Here is a 25,859-nt window from a genome sequence, read left to right on the forward strand (position 1 = left end):
GGGGGGAAAGTGTCAGGAATGTCACAAACAGGTGTCAACGCTGGAAAGAAACAGAGCCTGGATTGTACTCTCATCAGCAGGTAAACAAAAAAAGGTAAACATGTATTGTCAATTTTATCCTAGGTCAAATTCCTCTCATTCGGCTGATATCTCACTAATGTGTAGCCTAATGGTATATGTCAGCAAACACATATCCTAATGGATCCCACTGGCAGATGTCTGTTCTGTCGCAGTGTTTCTTGGGACAAACAGAGTTTTGATAAAGGTCCACCCAGACTGCCTCTTTAGCCTAATCATGGGAGTCACAGTCCAGGAGCAAAGTCCATCTGGACACAGAAAACAGATGAGGTGAATGGCCGCAGCAGAGAGCAGGAGAGGGGAGCAGGTGAATACGCATTATTTTTTATTTTTATACCGTTTTATCCACTCAGAGGGATTGGTTGGAGTTTGAAGATGAGACACGACTTTTCGACTTATTTCAGATTGTGAGTAAAGTTTGTATCTCGCGTTTTTTTCCTGCTTCTATCCGAAAAAGATGCAGACGGTTAAGAACGTGTTTTAAAGCGTGTTTTTCGGGAACAGACGTGAAGTTAAGACTTTTCCTATGTTACAGTTAGAATAATTTATATAAGCCTGTATTGGGTCATTTGCTTGGGTTTTTGTTAAACCTAGCCTATACTTTCTAAAAATGTCTTCAACATTTTATAAATATCTATCACCTAATGTGCCGTTCTGACCACTATCAAACGCGTTGGCACCTCTTTAATCAGGGTAAATGAAATACTTAAATATTATGTTATTAAGATGATTTATAACCTGGGCTATGTTTAGATGGATAGAGTTGTTAATGTTTTAATTCCCCGACTCATAATAACCTAGGTTAAGGTCAGCATGGGAAAGAGACATCCAACAATAAAACAGACAGAAACTATATTAAATACAAAAACACAAACACAAAAAAAATGGGTGCAGAATTGAGTAAAAATGAATTAAAACACAACCAACTAAGAAAATATAATACACAATTATTATAATGACGTAATGAGCTGTTTTGCTGGTACCAATGGTGCAGCCCTGAGTAAGACACATTTATGTTAAAAGAGTTCACCTGTAAACAGCATTCAGCACAGCAGTGAGGAGCTAATAGTTAAACCAGGTGTTCTTTGAAGGACACCAGTTGTTGGCCTCACTGCTCTGTAATGTTACACTCATGTGAATTTCTCTTTTCCCCACGATGACTCCAGACAACAGAGCCCAGCAGCAACCTGTGCACAGAATGACAGCATGTGTTTTAGGTAAAAGGTAATCAAACAGGCTTTATTTACACACACACACACACACACACACACACATACACACACACACACATATATATATATACATATATATACAGATATATTAATTTATTTTTGTGACATAGTGCAGTACGGCCTTACTTAGCCTATCGTGTGTATATGGGTAATACTACCTGCTTTTGTAAAGATTATGTATAAAAGCTATACTGAGTTTATATGACCATTTATGTGTATACATACAAAGTAGCATGTCATTCCTGAGTCTTAATTCAGCCAAACAAGGCAACCTTCTGCAGTACAATGGCTTAAACATGAGTTCAAAGACGAGTTCTTTTTTTGTTTTTCTGGCTTAGTAAAATTGTTGTTTGTTATTTAAACTTAAAATGAATCTTTCACCGGACTACATTTACATCTATGTCATTGCATGATTCATACAATAAGTTCCTGTGTGCAGTTCAGGGAGGTGGAGGAGGGGATGGTGTGCCTCGGTGATAAAGAGCCTTTCGTCTAATCATGAACTGAAGCCCCTGTTTCCCGCCTTGTGCCTGGTGATGGTGGTGGTGATTTACGCCCTGGCTGACAAACTCAGAAACTTTGTGGTCGGCATCTTCATCCCTCAGTACCACTTCCCCTATGCGGTGGCACTCTGCTTTGCCCAGGTTGGTGCCCGCTGCCTGGCTCGTTTTCTACGGATGATTCATTCATCTGAATCAATCAATCAATTATGAAGGCATTCTTTGTTTGTCACGAGCACCTGTGGGTTATTATTTATTTATTTATTAATGATTAAAAAACAAACACTGCACACTATGGCTCACCTGGTGTTGAGTTTACAAAGAGTGTGTGGTATTTGCATTGCAATTACATGTGCCTTTATACTATTTCTGCTCGGCAAAAGTCATACAATAAATAGTATGTTGATAATAAAGTACATAAAAATATTTTTTAAAACTTGTGCATACTGTATGTACATCTATTCATTATTTAAATGGTGTTAAAATCACTACAGCTCATAATAATAATAATAATAATAATAATAATAATAATAATAATAATAATGTGCAAGTCATTGATAAAAACTTTTTAAAGTATAATTGTTCTACTGGATTTTTGTTAATCATTGGCGCCATTCAATTCATACCTGTACAATGAAGTGCTAGCTGCTGTAACTCTGTCAGTACTTTGTGTGTGTGTGTGTGTGTGTGTGTGTGTGTGTGTGTGTGTGTGTTGTTTGAAGAACAGGGCATGTTAGTGTCGGGGTGTGACAGGGGTTCAGTGTTGATTAACACTTGTGCATGATAGATGTTTAACCAAATGGATGACCAGAAGACTGAACTGTAAATGTGACCTCATCCCGAAGGTTGAAACTAATGACTTTGAGTGTTAACTAGTGTAAATGCTGAGAAAATGCAGGCTTTATAGATTTCTGACATATTTACGTCACATGGTGGTGAACAAAACATAATTTAATATTAAAACAAACAAAACACACACACGCACGCACGCACGCACGCACGCACGCACGCACGCACGCACGCACACACACACACACACACACACACCTGTTATTTACACGCTCTGATGTAAAGACCCTGAGAGGGGCTGTAGACTGAAGGACAATATGCCATAGGTTAACAGTGCTTTAGTCAGTAGGGTCATTAGTGCCTCAGTAAACAACAGGAGTTGGATAGCTATATTCTACTTCATATCCACACACCCTGGGTCTTTATCCTCCATTTATGTGTTGAAACATATTAATTATGCTTAAGCCTGTGAATGTTCTCATTTGGTTGAGTCATTGTGAATTATTATTAGTTATTCTTCATACCAATGGGACATAACTGAGGAAGTATGTGGCGTTTTCTCTGTTGATGCGTTCACTGTCCTCTCTGATATCAGTTTTTTTTAGAATTGAATTGAAGGTTCTTTTAATTACTTTAACAATCATTTCATTATCATTCAATCAGATTATTATTTTTAGGATTTTATGATGATTATTATTTTATCTATAAAATGTAAAGTACTAGTGCAAAATCTGAAGATATTCCTTTTACTGTTATAAGGAGTCTGGAGCCTGCATATTGTTTGACATCTTTTTCTAGCTAAATTAAATAAATAATCAATAGATTATTTAAAATGGACGCTTTTTATAATTTGACCTATAAATTTAATTGACTAATCTCAGCAATCATTTAGATGAGGAGGCACAGAAGTTTGTGTAAGTTCGACAAACCATCTAATCAGGTTCTCAGATCAGTACAATTTAAATGCTTCCAGCTTACAGTTTGGTCTTTAGTGCTTTGTGGTTATTATATGTGTACTCTAACTCTTTATATTGACATGATCTTTTCCAGGTTATGCTCGCTCTCCTTGTCTTAAATCTCCTCCATGTCCTAAATCTGGTGCCTCTGAAGCCTTACACCAGGCTCTTGGGTGAGAAGGTGTTGGTGCCCTCTATCTGTAACAGCATCCATGCTGTGATGGCGATGTGGGCCAAAGCCAGCAGCTCGTACGCCGGCCTCTTCCCCCTCCTCCTGCCTTTGCTGCCCATGCTAACTGTGGGCTTCAGTTTCTCTCAGAAGCTGGCATCCTCTCCACCTACCCACATCTCTCTTCTGATTTCCATCCTGGGTGGGACTTCTTTTGTAATCACAGGTAGAAAGGTTAGATTAAGTTGGTTTAGAGCAGATTAAACTGATTGTTCTTCACCGTTTTGACCTGTAAACGACTTCCTCTCTCTCTCTTTTTCCGAAGCCTCCCAGGGTCAGTCAGGTGTTGAGCCTCTGGAGTACATGTATGCACCACTGGCTTTAATCCTCCACAGTCTGTCTCTGACGTGGCTGGCTAAAGTATCGGAGGGTGAGCGCCGCCACTCCCGTGAAGACCAAGCCTCCGTTTTCGACATCTACTACACCCAATTGGTCAACCAGGGCTGGGTGCTGGGCCTCCTGTGGCTGCTGCACCCAGACAGTCCCAGGCAGGTGCTGGGTCACGGCAGCTGGCAAAGCCTGCTTTTCCATGGATACCTGCTCGCTATTCTTCTGCTGGGGATGGTGCTGAACTTCCTGGTCGGTATGTCAGCTCTGTGCGTCTCACCGCTTGCTGCTGCACTGCTGCAGTCAGCAAGGCAGGTTGTGCAGCCACTCCTCCAGCTTTAGTACTTTTTCTTTTGTTACACACTACTCAGTTAACAGGTCTACTTACATGACATCATTCAGAAATGACATAAATGATGACTTTTAGATTGATCACATTTTTGTTGCATAACATATTTATTTTTAATACTAACATGTACTCCATATGCAGTTATTAATACAGGTCTCTTTCTTCACTTTCGTCACTTTGGTTGCTTACAATGTGCAATGACAGAGGACAGGATGCTGTATAAACACAACGTGTGAATGGGTCTGTTCCGGTTCGGTAAAGAACGTTAGGTATTTTTTTGAAATAAGGCTTCATACTGTGGCCTAAATGGGCAATCAGCAGCAGTGAAACAAGTACAAATCAGCAGCATGAGTTAAAAAAAGTCTTTTAAGAAAAAAAACATATTTTTGTACTAATGGTTATACATGAAAAACTGGGTTCATTCAAGAAGAATAGATTGATAGAGGACACAGACTTTTGGACCCTACTGTATATGTGACCTAATTTATTTATCAGTATTCAAAATGAACAGTATTTAACCTCCAATGTTTGTCCTTGAATAATTCTGAACAGCCGCTGAGGAAAGTGTTATTTATACTGGACGCAGGCTGTTGAACACGCTTTGCTTAACAGTGTTCAAAAATATCTAAACTGAAATAAATTAATTTTCAACTAGTGGTTTGTTGATGTTGCCCTTGAATGAATGTGACTGCTAAGGTTAGTCAGATGAGAAGGGATTGTGATGATAAAAGAGTTAAATGGTAATGTCTTAATATTTAATTCGCCTCCTTAAAGTATGTATGAACTACTCAGTGATGTTGCACCAAAGACTCTGTATCCAATTATGACATTGAAATGACACAGACTTAATTTCCAAGAATATTTATTCCAAATGTTAAGTGCTCCAAAAAAAACCTCCCCCACCTGTACACCGTGTGTATGAATCCCCTGAAAACCTGATGAAAATGCGCCGTCATAACTTTCTGAGAGGACTTTTTCTGCTACATCCTGTTGAGCACTTTTCTCCAAATTATGTCAGAGACTTGATTAAGCACATTTAGGAACATGCCTGAAAACATAGAGATTAATGGCACCACAGACATTGAAATAAAATATGTCTCTACACTGCACCCAAAGCTGAAGATGTCCCAATCATACATAATTGATGGGGACATCCTTTAAAATGTGATTTTGTATATTTATACCACAACTTCCACACTAATTTGGGCCAAACAGGAAACCACCCACAGGTAAAAACCCTGTACACAATGTCATTTTGTTAACTTTGTGTGTTAATTGCATTTTTAATTATTTTTTTCTGGAATATATCTTGTGCACATGTATGAGTTTTCTTTCCTCTTTGCACCTGTTTGCACCGTAAACTACAAACGATGCAGGTTTGAGCATATTCCCAAAGATTTTTGCTCATGTTTTGTGATGTAGGAAATGCACCTGACATGTTTTTTAATTCCTAAATAATACAGTGTTACAGTGCACACAATAGACTTCAGTGAGAAGAACTGAATGTAAACAAAACTGAGCTCTACAGCACATCTTCAACATCCGTGAAGATGTAAATGAAGACCTTCTGCCAACAGCTTTAAAGAGATATTTTGCTGATTTTAATCCAGGTCTGTGTCACAGTAATGTGTTCAGACAAACGGCGTTCCTGTCTCCGTGGTAGAAGTCCAATGCCCATGTTGCCATGACACAGAGCTGGATCAAAATGGGTAAGGGGAATCCTCCTCAATAGATGCTGGACCTTGCTGCCAGGGATTGCCTCACTCACTGTCTGAGTCTACCTCTTGTCCTTTATGAGTCAGAGTTGGGTGGTAGGTGTATGCCAAGACTCTGCAGCAGGTTGGAAGCTGGTCCGGCCAGGCCGGCTTGGCAGCTGAGGGACTCCAACAGGTTTGTGACCAGATTGAGGTCAATGTCCAGAGGCTGGATCTCCTCACCTGTCTCCTCCATCCCTCCGTGTCCGGGGAGACCGTCTGTGGCAGAGTCTGAGTGGGCCTGGTTCTTCTACAGAAAGGACAAGTATAATAAAACAGGTTCCATAATTAGATTCAGGATGACACTTGTGCATCTATGTTTTTAAAATGAATATTTTGAGGTGTAAGTAAGTGTATGTAATTACATAATTTACCGTCAGATTGAAGCTTTGTCCTATATTAGTGCTCATCAGCTCCTGATCCATTTGATCCATGTATTTTCTGAGACCGTCCAAGGTCCCTGTCCCGTCCATCTCTGCGTGAACAGAGGACCCCTCTTCTTTCTCTTCTTCCTCCTCCTCCACCTCCTCCTCACCTTCATCGTCATCATCGTCATCATCCTCATCATCACCTAGATCATCTGAATCAAGCTCTTCTTCTTTGCTTCCTGTTAAAATAAAATAACAGAGGAAGATGTGGCAACTTTCTGCTACTTATTTCTACTGTTCTCCGTCTTTTATGACTTCTCCATACCTAGTAATCGGTCCAGCGCGTTGGCCATGGAGTCGGGCTCAAAACTAAAAGGCTCAGTTGAACTGCTCCTGGAAGAAAACAATGAGAAACCTGAACTGAAAGACTATTGGAGGACAATGCACATTGAAATTCAGTAGCCAGACAGGGTGGATGTACTGTACTGTTTTTCTGTACATTACCGTTTAGTATCATATGGACAATAAATACATAAATGATTCAAAATTATTTTATTCATTGATCTAAACATGCCTTCGATAATATTAGCTAAATATTGGTAGAATCAATCAGGTGTACTGGCCAGATATTCAGTCAGTGTGTCTCACCAGGGCAGTTCAGCACCCTCATGTGATGACATGGCGTTTAGGAAATTTTTCATCCCCTGACTGACTGCTACCAGGCTGTAACCGGCCTCCTCTCCCTCCTTGTCACCCTCCGTCTCCTTCCTCCCCTCCTCTGCACCACTGACATGCTCTGTGTGTTTGGTGGAACAGGAGTTTTGGCTGCGAACATCAGCTCTCCCCCCACTCCTCTCCTGCAACATACGCTCCAAATCCTGAGTTGTGATATCCAGCCAGCTGTCACCTGGAGATAGGAAGAAAACAAAATAATTACGGGAAATGCTTGAAAAGGAGAGAGGGTAGAGAATGGAGGATGCATACAAAAAGAACAGAAACTGAACGGAATTGGCAGGCAGAAGAAAATCCCAGGTGGCAGTGAGAAAGGCAACACCTACTTTCTAGCAATGTCATATGAGCCTTACTTTATAATAAGTTAGCAAAATAGTAAAAAGCAAAAGTACAAACAGTATGCATGCTAATGTTAAACCTCTCCTTTACACAGACATTTGTCATAAATTATGCTGCAGGAATGGATTCTAAGATTAGACATGTAATACTTCAGTTATAACAATTATATAACTCAAATGTATGTGAGACAAATTAAAGCTGATTTTCTCTTGGAGCATAAATCTACAAACTTTCTACAAATGCCTTTCAAGTCTATAAAAGTGTTTCATAGCCAAAAGGTAGATTTTCACTCACTGTCCTCTTGGGGGAGCCGTGACTCTTGTTTCTTCAGCTCCTCCAAGTTGAAAGGACTGCAGCTGTGCAGCAGCTGGAGAACCTCCTCACCTGGGGACAAAACACTGAGACAACGTACACAATAGGTACATTCAGACAGAAACACTTGGATGTCACAGGCAGGCATATTGACAATGCGCATCACTTACGCACAGCCAGAATCCTCACCTTGATTTTGAGGTGACAGACTGTTTGAAGAAGTTTTCCGCAGATCTTGTCAGTTCTCTGTAACGAGCCGAACCTTCCAGTTCTTCCTGGATTTGAGAACAATAAAAATGAACAGTTGCCAAAGTAGACAAATGCTGAGTCTAAGTAGATAAATATGCCAGATGTGGTAAAGTAGCTAATCTTCTTCTTGACCTCAACATTCAAAAAGGGTAACTGACCTGGAAATAGCCATTCTTTTTCAGACTGTCCATGAAGCCTTTCCACTGAGGGTTGCAACATACGGGGGCATCAGGCTCTGATGATGGCTGCCTGCACTTCGAGCACAGAATCTCAAAACCATGGGCCTGGGAGAAACAAGCAGACAGAGACAGACATAAACAAATACAACACAACAGTTCATTCATCCGAAAGAAAGTTCAGAATGAAGCGGAAACACACCAGCTTCATGCCGAGCTCATGGGCTTTGTACTGTGGATGAGAGCAGGGAGGCAGGGTAAAGCCGCTCCGCCGGTCTGGGGTGAACTGTTGCTGCTGCAGCTGCGCGTACAGGCAATGGGTAAATTTCACCTGGAAATACATATACATACATTAAAGTACAATGTTATAGTTAACATAAAAGTTTTGAAGACATTTAACGAAAACTGAAACCATACTAATGAAAAACATGTAATTAAAGTATTCAGCAAGAAAAAAACATGAGTATAACACAACACAGAAGCAGTAATTTTAAGTCATTTCATTTCTTTTCCTATACTGCTACAATCATGAATCTTTAAGTGTGTTTACCGAAGTGAGGACTCTTGTTTCAGGTGGAAAGGTCTTGAAACTTCGACACGCCTGCAGATCTACTGGATCCCGCAGGTAGAACGCCGACACCGCAGGGGCGACCAGGTCTGGTCGTTGTGCTAACACCATGGCGACACCTGATGGTATGAAACAGTGGGCACGATGGAGGCCAGCTTTGATCTTCTCCGGGTACCTAAGTGGAGAGTAGAGATTGATATGCTTTTTCATTCTTGATACAGTTACAGTATGCATATTCTCTATCCATCTACATTGAATATAGGCTGTTAACTTTTCTCATGCTTTCTTTGTAGTGAAGAAGTGTCCGACACTGATTCTGCACCTCAAAACTTTGCATTCTGACATTTTGCACCTTACTGTAAAAAAACGGTGAGGGTCAGAGCATCTCCACTGGGAAGCATGTATACTTGTCAATGACGTTGAATCTGTGACACATACGTGTATCAAAAATAGACTTTTAACAAGTGAAGACATCCCCTCACCCATCTAATCGCTTCCTCAGGGCTGAACAAATCTTGGGGCTTGCCTGACAGGCCTCTGGGTGGGTGGACAGCAGTGCTAGAGCTTGGGCCACAGTTGGCACCACATCTTTTGAGACCCCCACTGGACTGGATTTGGAGGGACAGGGCAAAATATGCAACCGTCCCCTATAGAGGAAGACCTTCAAAAGAGAATGAGTGGAGAAATGAAGTCTTATAAATACAATGAGAAGAGGAAGATTTTAGCGTATGAGTGTCAGTGATTACTTTACACTAATGTTAACCAAGCACTTTCAAATCAACCCAAAAAGTTTTAAATAAATAAAAAAAAGAGGTATTATAACCAAATGAACTGAAACCCAATAGCTGCTTGGACGGTGGGATATCAGTGGATACATTTTTGGTATGCTCTGGGAAACGGTATTTTAAGGGCCAAGACGTGCAAACGTACTGATACAGTAACAGAAACTGTGATGAAGACAACAAAAGACCATGCACTGTTAAAAAAACCCTCATCTGGTCGACTCACCCTGTTTTCACTGGTGTCGGGATTCAGCCACTTGGGAAGATAATCTGCTGCTTCAATCAGAACAAACTCTCCATCATTGTCCTCAACTCTTCACACACAAACATGAAATGGGAGTGAGAAGCAGAGAAGCAAATGACAACTGAATGGGAACTACGTTTAAGCACTGTACTATGTCAATAGACTCATAATTTTATTTATTTATAAACTCAGAGCACGTTTTGTCTCACCTGACTGCGAGCTGTGGGAAGGCCTCTGTGATTTGCTGCAGGAGGTAAACAATAAACCACTCGTCCTCAACATTGTCCCCAAACTGAGTGCTGCCTCCAATGTGAGCAGGGACACCACCTGTCAATGAAAAAAATAAAGTGTGGGTACCAATATTTAAATTGATTGATTGTATAACTGACATGTTTATATTGAATATGTAAATAAAATTAAAACAGAAAAAAACAATAAATAATAACACAAAATCAAAATGAATCAAAACAGGAAGACAAAAAACCCCAGAAAACATAGAAAACACATACAAAAATAATTTAAGCAAAATAAAATAATTCACATATTCATATACATATATATGAATAAACTAATATATATATATATATATATTATATATAATAAATATTAATCACCACTTATCTTTACTTTGTAACAAGATATACATTAATTTAAGCCCATTAATTGTACATGATATTCCTTTCTCTTATATCATCTACACATCATTTTTATTTTATTTTATATTATGTTAGATTATAAATATAATCCCTTCAAATTTTCACTAACAAAATAAATAAACAAACAGTAAATAAACATGAAAGAAAGAAAAAATAAATAAACAGTGAGCACCTGTGATAGTCAAACATATTCCTCATCCTTGTACTTTGTGAATATCAATTGAAATGAATTCCTCTGTGAGGTGTTGACAACACTGTACCTTTCTCAGGATGATACTTGAGGTTGAATGACTGATGCTGCCAAATGTATTCTATCAGAAATGGAGCAACCTTTGCCAAAATCTGCTCCACTAGATGTGCGAGATGTTCCTCCGTCTGCTGTGAACCTGAACTGTCTGACTGGATCCAGAAGAGTTTGTACTGAACCATGTCCTCCTGAATCACTCTCCTCTGCAGGGCGTCCATTGTAGTAGATTTGTATTTTTCTATAAAGACAATCTCGAGGATCAAATAGAAAGTAAGGGTGAAGTTTTAGCGTTTATAAAAGGCTGGGAAACATCTAAATACTCAGTTTAGTACAGGATAATCCCATTAAATGCTCGGTAAACCTTAGCAGTTACCTTGTATAGTTTTTAAATGAGCTATATGCGGCAAAAATATTCAACTTTTCTTACTTCTTCGTACGTTGCTAGCACGCCATCTGTCACTGTTTGGGTCCTACTGGGAATTCTGCTCGACTTCCCACATAGTGTAACAACTAATAGTTCCTCCCCAAATATCGCTCCTCTACAGGCATTAAAACAACCTTTATAATACTAAATTAACACTGGAAAGAAAACACATTTTACTATATTTCAATAAAATTAAATATTATATTACATAATGCGCATTTTCGGTTCAGTCGATATCTAATCTAACATGTAATCCACCAAAGACAAACGGATACATTCCAGGGACGCAACTCAGGTTGTCGCAATGCATGCTGGCAGTTGTAGTGAAATAGCCAATGGGCAATAGCATTTTTGGGGTAGTCCGAAATCTATTTCCCATGAGACCACGGGCATTTTTTCTAGCGGTTAGAAACAGTTTATTAAAAAAATTACGGGACTTTTTTTTTTTCTCAGCTCGGTATTCATGTCAAACATTTATTTTTTAAGTAGATACAGAAATATAAAAAAAAACACAAAATCAATCACGTCGTTATAGTGCATGCTGGGAGTTGTAGTGAAATAGCCAATGATCAAACGGCTCTTTCGGGGTAGGTCGAAATCTATTTCCCATGAGCCCACGGGCAAACGGAGCTGCGTATCCATGACAGCGTATCGTTGTTGTTGGTGGTGCTAACGGATGCTAACGCTAGCAAGAAAATAGACTGAGGTTGCGATAGTCCAGCTTCCCCCGCACTAAGGGTGTTCATCTGCGGACTCAAAGGAAATGTCAGCCCTCCCTCTCATCTGTTCCCAGCGAGTCCAGGACGCGGAGGCGAGGATGCGAGACCTCGAGGGCTTGAACCTATAAAAACGGAGACGACTGAGAATGATTTCACGATACAACAGGAGACCTGTATCGCACAAACTTGAGATGTGAGTACCGAAAATACAGGGAGAATTTTGGTAACTGTACCGGCTGAGCACTGTCTGTAAACACGGTCGTCCCTAGCTGTCAGAGTCTGAATGCTTTTATTATGCACTGGAGGGAAATGAGATGATTGATTGGCCATCGCATGACGGTGTAAATCAGGGGTCTCTGACGGTTTTTAGGCCAAGGACCCCTTAGCTGAGAGGGAGGAAGCAGGGACCCCCTACTACAAATACTGTATTACATTGAGTTGCATATTAAATTGGGCCTAACAGCTAGGGCGACCTAAAGCCCATACACACAGCTTTTCATGGTGTGCTTATACATCACAGTGATCATTATTAATATATTTATAAATCATATGTTAATGTTTAACATACATATGAAAGACACATAGTGGTTACCTTGCCTATAAGCGATTCATCAAACTTGTGTAAATGTATGGATTTATTTTTTCATGAATGTATTTTTGCTAAAATACATGTTGGATATTATCAAACATATTTATTTAAAAAAAAACATTGGAAAGATCATCAAACAATTTGGCAGACCTCCTGCAGTAACTCTGAGGACCCCCTGGGGGTCTCGGACCACCTGTTGAGGATCTCTGGTGTAATATATTGTTTTTATTGATCCAGTTAGTGGCAGTACCTCTGTCGCATCCATGTCTGTCGACTGGTTTCAATAGGAAACAACCAAGAACAACATGTCCTTGTCTTCCCGATGCCATGCTTTGGAAATAAAATTATTATAAAATATAATTTATATAATATGGTAAACATTATTTGCATTCAAAGGCCTAAGACATGCATGCAAAGTCATCGACTGATCAGAATCTTTATTAGATACATTAACAAGAATCATGATTCAGATCATCACCATTATATCTTTTCTGTTATTATATTACCTAACACTTAGTCATAGAAACAGTGTATCTAACACACTGTTTCTGGGACTAAGGACAAACTGGATATCCTTTACTTCTGTTTTTGTTGTGTTCTTTTTAATGTTGGCTGTAAAAGCAGATTATCTAACACCATGGAAAGACATTCAGCTGCTTCATTCACACTTTCACAAAGTTTTTTCATGTTTTTGTGACTGTAAGCATCGCTGACATTAAAAACACCTCTCTCCACCTCACCCAAACATGTGATTACAAACTCTCTATAACAATAATGTTCTCAATCTGTCTTTCATACAGTCGTGGTTTGTCCCGCAGCAGCCTCGACCACCACCCTCTACCGGAGGAGGCAGACGATAACCAAACTCCTCAGCGATATCTCCACGACCTCCAGGAAGCTGTCTCTGCTCACAACAGGTACCAGAGTCACGGACAGGCAGCCCAGGCTTCTTCTGCAAGGAGATAAAACTTGGCAATGCCCGGCCATAATCAAACTGCTTGCAATTGCAGCTAGTACACAAACATATTCTTGCCTGTGTGTTTTGTAATGTTACACCGTCTTGAGTGGACAGCTGATTCTCAGGCCTCTTGCAATGTGAAACAAGACACCCAGAAGCAGTAGATTAATTGATATCGCATTGCCTCTCAGATGTGAAGTTAAAAGAATAAATAATGAGTCAGGCGGTTGGAATATTCAATTACGTTGACATTTGCCCTTTATTTTCCACTTTGAAAACTTTCCTTTGATTATGTCAGCAACCACCACCATTAAGATTTACGCAGCCACACAACAGAGACCCGATTTATATTGTGACTTAGAGAGTCATTGTGCTTGAATATACTTTTAAATCCACTGGGAAGAGGTGATGATGCCTTGGGAAGAGGGGGTGTTGGAAACATGGATTATGCACTATACCCTCCACATGAATCATGGTGAAACATTACTTCTCAAACTGTACATGACCCTCACAACTTTCTTGTGTTTTCTGTGTAGTTCAGAGACCGCCTCGGGCCACTCTGACTGTCCCACCGTCATCTCCGTAGACTCCAACCAGTCCTGGTCAGGTATCCACAGCTCCACAGGCACTGGCATCTCCACAGAGAGGAGCTCTGTTTTCTCCTGGGGCTATGATGTAAGTCTACTCCTGAGCTCTTATTGTGAAGTAATGATGGCTCTGTCTGTCACACAAGAAGCATACTCAAGCGTCTACACACACACACACACACACACACACACACACACACACACACACACACACACACACACACACACACACACACACACGCACATGCACACTCTCACACACACACACACACACACACACACACACACACACACTCATGCATGCACGCACACAATATTGTCTTTCCTCTAGCATTTTCCATCCTCTCTGTTATTCTGTTGAAAAGATGAAAAGACTTAAAGGACATGCTTTCATGCAAGATTTAATGTCAATATTTGATTTACTTACTAATATTTGTCACCTTTGGAAAACCATACAACAACACACAAGAAGTCACTATAGCAGATGCTTTGCTTGTTCGCTATTTGTATATTCAAGACGTGATTCCACTGGGTATTGGTTTGTTATTTTGCTGTGCTTTCTTCCCTCAGCTGGTCCACAAAAACTTTTCTAGGACTTAGTGATTTATTTAGTTCATTGTCCTCAAGCTGTTTCTGAGAAAGAAACAACTCCTTTACGAGAAACTAACTCACTCCCAACTCATCTCTTTCTCTCAGCCTCTCGCTCGTCTTTTTTGTTTTTTTGTTGGAACATATGAACAGTAATGCTTGACCACAAACGCATACACAAATCCCAAAGGCTAATAGAAGCGAATTATTATGCACGTCGAGACTTGCCGTGAGATTAAAAAAAAGAATGGCGATGTGTTGCCAACAACTGATAAATAGACTGTCACGGAGCTGGTGTATGAGAGGAGAGGAATGACTAGCTTTCCTTCCTGGGGCTCTGTCTTTTTCTTGTTTGTCTGTCCCATAGGAGTTCGACAAGGCAGCGTCACGGCAGGTGCAGCGAATGTTTGAGGAGATCGACAAAGAGCTGTACGAGGGGAGAGGCAGCGGGGGAGGGATCCTCCAGGGGCTGCAGGATGAATGTCAGCAGTGGGCCACACGTTTCCCACATCTTCGGTATGTTCTCCACAGTTTCCTACCAACCTCCTGACCTTTTACCTCAGGGTAACAGTGGGATCAAAGATTAATGCTGTCTTTGAAAATAATTATTTAACTCAAATATCCACTTTGTGTGTGTGTGTGTCACTCAGGATCCTGGGAACTCAGCTGATGACTCCAAGTGATGAGGGCTTCCAGTGGTATGCTACCTCAGGGAAAGGCAGCTGTGCCAGCAGCCCGTCAGCAGGCAAAGAGAGCAGTGTGAAGTCCCAGGAGAAAGATAAGGCTGGCGCAGAGTGAGTCTTAACTGCACTGACTCACTGCTTAACAGTCTGATGTCATACGTACACCTGATACATTCATTGACATAGGGAACAATTGTTTATTCCTATATTGCAAAGAAATATGTCAGAATATGACTATTATGTCTCTCTATCTGGAGTGGCTGTTAGCCGACTGTCCAGATGACTGGTGCTTGTGCATCAATTATAGAAGAGTCCTGACTGACTCTGGTTTTGTGACCTAGATGCTCAGGCTTCTTAATCGAGTTTGTGGGTCATGTTCGGCTATGGTGAATAGTTGCTAGGACTGTCCATTTTAAAACTAAGGTGGCATAAAGGAGTTTGTGTCGGCCACCTTTTTAATGCCACTGTGTTAATGCAGTGTGTTAATGTGAGCTTCTACACTTTTCAGCCTGGAGTTGTGAGCTGCATTCTAGTTTCTTTATTATTTATAGAAAACATCCAGGATGTATGGGCTTGTGTACATATTAAGGTGCTTAACTATGCGTTGCCCTTGTGTTTGGGGGAAAGGTTGAACGTGCAGGGCAGGAGGGCGGCTCTGATCAAGTCCTCCTCAGCAGAGTTGGATGAGCATCCTGGCACCTCCAGTGGCTCCAGCTGTTATGACAAGCCCAGAGTGATTGAAGTGGACGGTCTGATGGAGGAATACCTTGCTTTCGATAGCAGGGACTTGTGAGTTCCTTAAACTACACACTGATGCCATAATCTAAATCTAAACCTCAGCTGTCAAAATGATTTACTGTATCTGTCTTCTGCAGGGAGGATGAGGGGGACGGGGGTTGTTTGGAGTCAGGTCGGAGGCATCACTGCCTACCCCCTGTCTCTCCGTACCGGTGTCGCCATCAAGCTGTTCTCGACCTGCTGTTTGACGATGTGTGGCGGCAGCTGGTTGGCTGGACCAAAGAGCTGGTTCAACGCCACTGGGAATGCTGCACCTCAAGTAGGGCTGAACTATTACGCATGCATTAGACCGCACTTATGTTGACAAATGTCCATTCTTACGCACAGTATTTAGAAGTGATTGTTTTTGTGATTTAAAGATGAGGAAAAGATTTCTGGGAACTTGAGCCCGGTGCAGCTAGACTCCCCGAATCCCTTCATGCTGCTCTCCATGCTGCCCACGATGCTGCCCAAACTTGGCCAGAGCAGGGTGCCCCCACTCACAGCTGGCCTGCAGTTCCAGGTCAGTGGTCTGAAGGGGGCTGGGAGCCTCATTTCACTTTCAACAAAACTTAAAAATCGAAAATGACTCCCCTTTAAAAAAATTCTGTTCAGGCTTTTTACAGGTGTGATGAAATATATTCAATCATGACAATAATACTGACCTTTATATGTAACTGCATCTCAAATTACTTAGTTTTCTTAACTTTAATAATGACTCAATTTATTACTGTACATGAAAGGAAAGGATGTTTGTAGTGGAAGACGTGTTTTACTTAAGTTGACCTTAAATCATTTTAGCCCGGAGAGGACACTCTATAACATAACATTTGCTCAGCCTCTCTAACTGTGATGTCTGAACAGGCTTTAGACTCAAGAGTCTCTGTTCCACAGTCCACACTTGATCGTCACCTTTTTTCACTCCTGCCTGTTGCTCTTTCAGTCTATCAGTGCTTCCGGTTCATTAACTTGTATCACTGTTTTCTTTTCTTCCCCCTTTACTCTCTGCCCTTCACCTTGCCAATGTGTTTTGTGTACATTTTGTTTCTATTGTGTATTTTCCCCCTTATTATTTTTTTCTTTCTCTATATCCCTCCATGTTCTTCACCATTCTCCCTTACTTTCTTCTTTATCCACTATCTTCCTTTGGTCATGCCTTTTCCCCTTAAAGAACACAAAGTCAAGGGGCTCAAAGCACAAGTCCAGACGGAAATCCAAAAAGCAGAAAAGGTCCTCCACTGTATGTAACTCCCTCACTTAGAGCCAAAATGGTGGCGTGTCGTGTGCGTGCTGTCCATTGCGGCTCATTATCTTTATCTCTAGAATATATGTGCTTGTGCCTGTTAATTAACCTGAACGCATCACCACTGTTTATCTTTTTGATTAACTGCATCTTATTTTCAACAAAAACTACTTTGATTTTCTCTAGATCTTTATTTTCCTTCACAATGAGAATGTTGGAATGCTTTGTTGTGCTTGTTTTCGCTTTTGTTGCATTTTAAATGTTGTGAATATTATTTTTGGTTGGTGGGATAGCAGATATGGGGTCCTCCTGACATCACTGCATGATGAATAACCGTTTCTTTGACAATATGCTGCATTGTACATATAACCACGTGGCCTCTGCCCTTCATAAAATTCATTATTTGTATCTGACCTGCCTGTGCTACTTTATTATGTCTCTTGTCCCCTCTTTTGGCATCTTTTATCCCTCTCTTTTACCCTCCCCCTCTATTTCATTACTTATCTCCACACCATTCCCCAGGCTGGAAGGGTCCCAGTAGGAGCAGCAGCTACCCAGCACAACCTGAATGACCTCATCGTGATCCACAGCATCCCCCTGCAGCAGAGGAACCTGGGTGTGCTGGAAAGAAACCAGTATGGACACATTTTACTCTTCCAAACCAATGAGCAATTACACATTCGTCACCATGCATTTGCATGTTCTTTATATGTATTTTAATCTTTGAATGGGGGATGAACAGAGTCATAGATGTATTGTAGTTCTTGTTTTCCATTTACAGGTAAACACACAGTGTCACTCATGCCATGTTATTGTCCCTGGTTTTAACACCTTGTTTGGCAATCACCTTGAGAATGCAGTCAGTTGGCAGTAGGTGGAAATGCACCATTCAGCGATTGTGCTCCACTCTGTCCTTGCCATACAGGGAGCCAGAAGAGCGGGCGTCTCACAGACCAGGCTCCAGTGTGATCCCTTCCAGCAAACCTCGCCCTCGCAGAACCCTGGAACAGAGCTCTTCCTCGCTGTCCCGTCCGGCACAGTCTGCCAGACGCAGAAACCCTCCTCCCCGAACCCTCCTGCCACTGGTTCCCAGCCTGAGTCAGCCCAGTGCAGCGGGATCCATGGATGAGGTCATCCGCGGGACACGTCTGTGAGTTTCAGTGTCATGGGAGCCCTGCCAGTCTCACCCAAACTCCTATCTTGCTTTTTACTCTCATTCTCTTCTACAGCCTCAGAAACTGTGCAGAGGCAGAGTGAGTCCTTTGAAAATAGAATCCCTTGTGCCGTATGGCTCTGTGCAGCAGAATAATGGGGTGTGTGTGGGGGGGTGGATAGAAGTTACTTGTGTGAAACCAGCTTCACAGGTGAACTTATCATGAACTGCGGGTGAATGAGTTATAGCATTAAGTGTGCCATGTATTTTTCCTTTCATGTGGAATGGCAATTATCCTGCAAAATTCAGCGTCTTTAAATCTCACGTTTACCTTGGTTAGCATGTGTTGACGACATTTCCTTTTTAAAGAACAAGTTGAACTTTTTTTTCTTTATGATTTGTTTTACTTTTACTTTACTGTCATCACTTTGAGGAAGTCACTGAACCTGACCGAGAGATTGTCCGGCACATAAACTGTAATATTTTTTACATTTCAGTTTTTGTACAGATTAAACAAACATGATACAACACATTAATTAATGAGCTTTAAGCAGGATAGAAATACCTAATTTGACACACTCTTAATATATCTTTATAAGCTTTTTGTAATCTTCAGACATTTTGGATAAAGCCAGCAAATTACTTTGAACAATTGGATCTCAATGTGTCTTGCAGGTGCATTCACACCAACAGCAACAGACTTCTGGCTCCAGTTTCAAACTTAATGGACAGATATGAGTGGGATTGATATTCTCATCTTATTTTCAGCAAGAAAGTTGATTAGTGCATTTTCTTTAATTTTCCTTTAATATCACAGTACTGTTACCGTAGCATCTTGGTCATAAAAAAGTATATGCATGGGGATACCCTTCTTATAGAACAGAAGTCATTACAGCGTAAAAGAACAAACAAATATGCTATCACAAGAAGTACAATTCTAACTTTGACTTTCATCCTTACACCTAAGCTGTGAATTTTCACAGCTCCCACGGCCTTTTCGGACAGAAGAACACGTTAGGATGAATAGAACACTCTATCTTTACTCTATTGTCTTTTAATGAAGAGCGTGTCTTCTTCCGCAGACCCACAGCCAGCGACCGCCTGACATCTCCGCTGTTGCCTCTGAGCAGGAACACACTCCTTCCCCCCATTAGCACTGGAGACCCAGAGTCGTCTCACTCGGGGCAGCAGCCCAAACTTGTACTGGTAGAATACAAAACCACTGAAACACAACTACACTGGCAATGGAGAACTTGTAACAGCATCCAAATAGAAACACATTACATCAAGGCTTTTTGAATGATTAATATGTTTCAGAAATCTACTAGTAACCCAAAAGTATACACCCTAAAAAAATTGCAACTATTAAATGAATTTCTCCATCCGTCCAGCGTCAGAAAGGCCCGTCCAGCCGCGCCCACAGTGCTATAAATGACGAAGCTGGCAGTTCAATACCAAGGGATCGTCACCACCTACTGGATGTCTTCTCTCGCCCCAACACCACACACACATATAGGGTAAGACGCTCTTTAACCTTTCAGGTTTACATGTTAGGCAGAAGGGCTTTTATAAGCCAAGTATTGATATATTCTGTATTTTATGATCAATTGAGATGTTATTTGGAGTGGTTTTAAGTGTCAGAGACAACATATTTTACCCCTGGTTTTGTTTTCAGTCCGACACTCCGTACCGTCGTTCTTTCACAGTATTGGACAACATCGGGCAGGGGCGGCCAGGCAGAGCTTCCGTAGCCACAGGTCAGCAACTCAGCTTGAGTAGTTTAATAAAAACACAAAAACGTCTCCTGGTAAAGGGATGTGGTATACTACAGTGGCTCCCAACTGTTTTTGTCAGACGGCCCTGTCGGATAACGCAAGTTCAGCTTCGTCAACACGACCTCCCGTGTTTATGTTTCACTGATACTGTATACTGAGCCCCCTAGTAATCTGAATCACCTGTGCATTTATTTATTTGTTCATTTCAACAGACTCTCTTGGAATCGGTGTGACCGGCATCAGCCTTGGCATCAGCAGCTCATCTTTCTTGGACTCCTTTTCGCACCACCCCTTGGGGCACTTGCCCATCAAAGATGAAGAGGAGCCAGACCCACAGGCCTCTGTCCCAGGTCAGATCAAAACACTGATGTAACTTTTTAAGACATCGTTTCAGATTAACTATGAATGAAAGAGGTTGCAGGCTTCAAGTAAGACGTACCTGCTGTTAAGATTATTTAAGTCAACAGTTTAGTCATTAACTTGAGATTTTTAATCCTTCCTCTCCCACAGCGCCACTGGTGCCTGTGTCAGTACCACCTCGGTCTTACACCAGGGGAGGAATCTCATCCAGAGCCAGCAGACCCGGATTGTAGTTTGCCTCCAGACCCTTTCACAGCCATTCATATTTATTCTTCACAACAAAGTGCAAGATTCTGCAGTATCTGTGTTTCTTTTTTAAATCAGTGGCAGAATTAGTTTTTCATATGATGCTGCTTTGGTGAAGTTTTTGTCAAGAGGCCTATTTTTGTATTTCAGAAATCAGCTTATGTGGCTGCCAAACACATAGTAACTCCATCTTCATGTACAGTATGAGCTGTATGTGTGGACATTTGTAATATGTACAGTATGTGTATCTATTTATATGTGAATGTACAGTATATTATCCTCCATGGTGTGTTGTACTGCTACATGGCTATGCAGGGAATAACACATCCGCCCAAGCAGGGTTAGACAGGATAAAAAGCACTTTTTTTCTCTCTCCGATGCAACATCAGGGAGTTTGGTACTGTATCTTTTATAAGGAAACGATTTTCAACCATCCTGTGTAAAAAACAAAACAATCAACCCTGAGCATCTCATTGCACACAGGAACAAGGAATGCAGCCTTGAACATTTTTTGCTTGCCTTTCTCTCCATTAAAGCTAAGTTTAAATCATATAAATCAGAAGAGGGAATGCGGTGGCTGAACATCTCTGCAGCCCACATGATTTTACTGCTACACCTCAATAGTGGGAATACAAGAGGCAGTTATAAAAAGTTTGTAAATAGTATGGTATTCATCCATCATGTCTGTACAAAGTACTGTATCTGAGGTATGTTTTCCTTATTACTAGAGTAAAGCCAAGTGGGGTGCTTTGAAAGGTAACATCAGGGTTACTACTTAAAAGGTAGTTTTCCCTTCATTTGTAATTATAGTAATATAACGAAAAGCCATGCTACAAAGGTGACAAAGCTTGAAAAATCTACACTTTTCTTTGATTCCATTTTATACAAAATAATAAAAAAAGCTGTGTACAAATGAAGTTACATAAATATGAATTTATTTGTGTTTTATGAAGACTTTGAGAACAAAAGACATGCATGACATGAAATAAATGTTGCATTTACATTTCAATAAGTGTCACATAAAAAGCCACTGAGGCCAGATAAAGAACATACAGAATAGAGCGGTTAGCTGCTCATATTAATCCAAGTTGGTCATCTAAGCGCCACCATTTATATACATTTTATCTGCTATAACCAGAGCATGAAAGCCTCTCATTTCTTGCTTTTTTTGCCTTTTTGAGAGGTTCCACTTTTTTTGGAGTATTTTGCTTCTAGGCCAGACAAGAAACTGTCGAAATTCTGCTCTCTGGACTTCTGTTTTTGCTGGAAAACAAGAATGAAAGGATGGTTACTGAGACAGACAAAAAAAACGACCCCTTCACAATTTCATACATGGGTGTACATTTGTTACCTTAAGCATCATCACAAGACTGTCATCCTCATCACCGAGCCCCATCTCTTTCTGCATTTCTTCTGCTTCCTGTCGCTCTCTATCAGCCTGGAAGGTCAAATGCCATCACATTACTGAGATTGCCGTTATAAGTAAGAAAGTGTAAACTTTTTAAAGGCATCATTTTGCTACTCAACAATAGATATTAATAAAGAACGAGCTGTGAAGATTTTGTAGCTTTAAAACCAACACGTTTCTCACCCGCTTCCTACGGGACTTCTTCTTCTTTTCACTCTCCTGCGTAAACGCTGGAAACGCTGTGACTTCTCCGCTCTTGATGGCAGCCTGGATGATGCTGCAGAGCCTGGGCTCATCCTCCTGGGAGCAGCACATGGTCGAGGCTGTGATAGCGTCCATATTTCCCTGGTGCTGCACATACAGCTGGATCACATCCTGCCGCTCCTCCTCCGAGCCCTTATATTTATTCTCAAATTCAAGGATGTCCTGCACCGTAATCTAAGAGAAGGATGGAGAGGAAAAACTATGACAGATGCTGGTTACAGAAATGAAATTTTATGACACTCCAACAAATAAACAGGTAATACTGGTAAAATGTGTTTGCAAAATTCCACCATCATCCCTGGGTAAGTTCATATTGTAGGCTTTTATTTTATCAGTGATACCAAAAATACCTGGAATAAAAGTGACTCACCCCAGGACATCCTCACATGTATAACAAGAAGACAAAGCCATGTGTGTGACTCATTATTAAGTCACGTTAATAACAAGAAAGAAAACAGATGCTGTGCGCTATTACCTTGGGGAAAAGCAGTCTCCAATAGTCTTCCCAGCAGCGGTCTTGACTCAGGACGTCAGACTCTTCGTCCACCACCCCCTGCTCATCATAAACAGCTCTCTGCTCCTTATCGCTCAGTACTGCATACAGCTTTCCTAAAACCTAGAGGGGGAGAAAAAAAATCAGGTGAGAGTCAATTCGACAAACAACTGCAGGCTGTACTCAAAAGTAGAGTATGTATTATTCATTCAAATTATAGCAGTAATACAAAATAGGACGTGGAGATTCATTGGACTATTGATATTAGCTTTAAAAAGCCACATAGGTTAAGGTGATATGATGATACAGTATGGCATGTTAGAAATGTGTAAGTAGTCTGATTTTGCCCTACTAAAGCAATTCCTTTGATATATATATGAATGGATTAGCACATCATGGGCAATGATGCAATTAATGTGCAGGTATTTTCTTTTCTCCCCGTGTCTGCATGGGCAGGGCTGGACTGGGACCAAAAAATGGCCCTGACATTTTGGTCTCTGGCGGCCCACCATTGTTATTTACATGACATGTGTAAGCACACGCCATACCAGAGGATGTATGTGCACACATTAAAATTTAAATAAAGTGCAGTAGCCTACATGGAAGAGAGTAACCATGGTTAAAAAAAATTGATACGCTTCTTCACTGCCCAGAGACCTTTTCCTTGGGGGAGACGGCCACAGTGCCACAATTCCCATCTTAAAGTGAAAGTGGTTGTCAAAGAAACACTGCTAGAGATGTCTCTTTAGTGTTCAATTAAACATACAATTTACACAAGACAAAAATGGCCCTTCAGTAAGAAAAAAAGAGAGAGGGAGATGCAGAGACAGGAAGACAGGAAAGAGAGAGAGGCAGGGATGTTAGTGTCACTAGTGTTTCTTCTCTGTTTACCAACGATTAAAAACTATATACTTTTTTAAAATTATGACAGTCCTGGGCCGGCCCAAAGATGTGCATCGGGCAACCGGGCATTGCCCAGTATGCCAGATGGCCAGTCCAGCCCTGTGCATGGGTTCCATCTGCGTTCTCCAGCGTCCTCCCACAGTCCAAAGACATGCATGTGTTTAATTGATGACTCTAAATTGCCCGTAGGTGTGAATGTGAGTGTGAATGGTTGTCTGTCTCTGTTTGTCTCCATGTGCCCTGTGATAGACTGGCATCCTGTCCACAGTGTACCCTGCCTCACGCCCGATGTCAGCTCGGATCGGCTCCAGCCCCCCACGACCCCGTTCGGGACAAGCGGTTGCAGATAATAGATGCTGGATGGATGATCAATGCTAAGAAGTATCATAATCCCTCAGTAAGACCAATTTGCATCTGGTTATCTGATCCATGTGCTTTTTTGAACCCTCAACTAAAATGTTAGACACAATGTTAAATGCCCTCTTCTAATCAGTATTATTATGCTGCTGATATTTGACACATTTAGGATTTGTGTGATCTTTATTGCTAGGTGCAGGGGTCTTCCCTAGGACCCCTTAGCTGACCCGAAAGACAAAGCAGGGACCCCCTACTACAAATGTTATTAAATTGAGTTGCATATTAAATTGGGCCTGACAGCTGTCTCGGCCTAAAGCCTATACACACAGTTTTTTAAAGTGCATACGATACTAAAATATCAAAATGATATTATTAACACATCCATATACTTCTGCCTCATATGTTAATAATAAACAGACATTATGAAGGCACATTGAATCTACCTCACCTTGGCAGTCAGCCTGTCATCGCAGTTGTGTAACTGTATTTATTTATTTATTTTCACACAGATGTATCTTTGCCAGTAACACATTGCACTGATGTTAATGTATATTTCAGACACATGTGCAATAACTATGGGTATGCAATACAAGTGGAAAATCTGTGTCAAAATAAAGTCTATGTTGCACCTAGCTACAATTATAGTTATCGAAATTAAGTTAGTGATTGCAGAGGAGGAAGTAGGAGATTGACGTCACTCACTGCAACTAACGTTAGCTGTGTGGCGTTAGCTTGGCTGGCTAGTAAAGCTAGCTTGTGTTCATTGTGTGTGTTGTCCAAACAGCCAACAACGAAGAGTTAACCTGAAATTTCTCTGTGGCCAGCGGGTCTTCGGGAGCCCGGTCTGGGTGGACTTTCAGCGACACTTTGTAGTAGCTCCTGCGGATCTCTGTCTCGGCTGCCTCTTTGTTGACACCGAGCACCTCGTACAGGTTCGAGGTCTTGAAAAGCTCCTGGCACCGCTCGATCAAACCCATGCTGACAGCTGACCGAGGACGTTAATCCGGTAAAGTAAGGCTTCTTACAGTTGAGTTCCGTGGTTCACTTAAAGCTCAATAAAGCCCCGGTGTCCCCTTTGTTCGCAATATCAGAGAAAGAACCGACTCCGGCGATATCAATTTGGCGCGCTGGCCTGTCACCCGTTACGTAAAAGTACGTGCTTACGTACAAGCACGGACGCGCTCACGTATCAAGCACGGACGCGCTCTTATTGGTTCACATGATCTAATTCGTCTGACTGTAGTGAGACGAGTTGTGATTTGTTTCCTTCCTAATCTTCTTTTAAAAGCATTAGGCCTACTGTACAACAGATGCATTAATTAAATACTATAATTATCAGTTATATTAATTAATCATTTTCACTTTTACCTTTCTTCTTTTAAATATTATTTATTTGTAAATATTTGCTGTCTTCACTGTGCTGCCAATGCCTATGTTATACTGTA

At 41.1% G+C, this 25,859-nt stretch overlaps 3 protein-coding genes across 4 annotated transcripts; 1 reads left to right on the top strand and 2 right to left on the bottom strand.

The window, feature by feature from the left end:
* Positions 1 to 5,404: 5,404 nt before the first annotated feature.
* ecd (ecdysoneless homolog) lies at positions 5,405 to 11,347 on the bottom strand. 2 transcript variants are annotated; one of them, XM_083922811.1, is made up of 14 exons: positions 11,315 to 11,347; positions 10,901 to 11,138; positions 10,194 to 10,311; positions 9,967 to 10,054; positions 9,441 to 9,619; positions 8,941 to 9,133; positions 8,593 to 8,721; positions 8,373 to 8,498; positions 8,155 to 8,240; positions 7,948 to 8,051; positions 7,231 to 7,489; positions 6,908 to 6,975; positions 6,589 to 6,821; positions 5,405 to 6,464 (listed from the first exon to the last, which is right to left on the bottom strand). In XM_083922811.1, the coding sequence occupies exons 2-14, from the start codon at positions 11,103 to 11,105 to the stop codon at positions 6,252 to 6,254; spliced, it is 2,001 nt and encodes a 666-aa protein (XP_083778937.1). In that variant the 5' UTR covers positions 11,106 to 11,138; positions 11,315 to 11,347; the 3' UTR covers positions 5,405 to 6,251. The 2 variants fall into 2 exon arrangements, with proteins under 2 accessions (XP_083778937.1, XP_083778938.1); XM_083922812.1 differs by having other exon boundaries at positions 11,261 to 11,318.
* Positions 11,348 to 11,988: 641 nt separating this feature from the next.
* Positions 11,989 to 21,826, top strand: fam149b1 (family with sequence similarity 149 member B1). The gene is given in 17 exon segments (XM_083923368.1): positions 11,989 to 12,223; positions 13,420 to 13,536; positions 14,114 to 14,252; positions 15,120 to 15,268; positions 15,403 to 15,546; positions 16,063 to 16,224; positions 16,311 to 16,492; positions 16,593 to 16,735; positions 17,164 to 17,322; positions 17,324 to 17,452; positions 17,978 to 18,090; positions 18,381 to 18,605; positions 19,691 to 19,814; positions 20,000 to 20,125; positions 20,284 to 20,365; positions 20,596 to 20,733; positions 20,894 to 21,826. Coding segments are annotated over 17 exon segments (2,262 nt in total). The 5' UTR covers positions 11,989 to 12,176; the 3' UTR covers positions 20,977 to 21,826.
* A 183-nt stretch (positions 21,827 to 22,009) lies between these two features.
* dnajc9 (DnaJ (Hsp40) homolog, subfamily C, member 9) lies at positions 22,010 to 25,518 on the bottom strand. The gene is made up of 5 exons (XM_083922683.1): positions 25,218 to 25,518; positions 23,137 to 23,277; positions 22,581 to 22,835; positions 22,341 to 22,427; positions 22,010 to 22,252 (listed from the first exon to the last, which is right to left on the bottom strand). Exons 1-5 carry the CDS (start codon positions 25,389 to 25,391, stop codon positions 22,142 to 22,144), a joined length of 768 nt encoding a protein of 255 aa, XP_083778809.1. The 5' UTR covers positions 25,392 to 25,518; the 3' UTR covers positions 22,010 to 22,141.
* Between the last annotated feature and the right edge of the window lie 341 nt (positions 25,519 to 25,859).

This window comes from Echiichthys vipera (genome assembly GCF_963691815.1).
Source record: "Echiichthys vipera genome assembly, chromosome: 11".
Taxonomy (NCBI): domain Eukaryota; kingdom Metazoa; phylum Chordata; class Actinopteri; order Perciformes; family Trachinidae; genus Echiichthys; species Echiichthys vipera.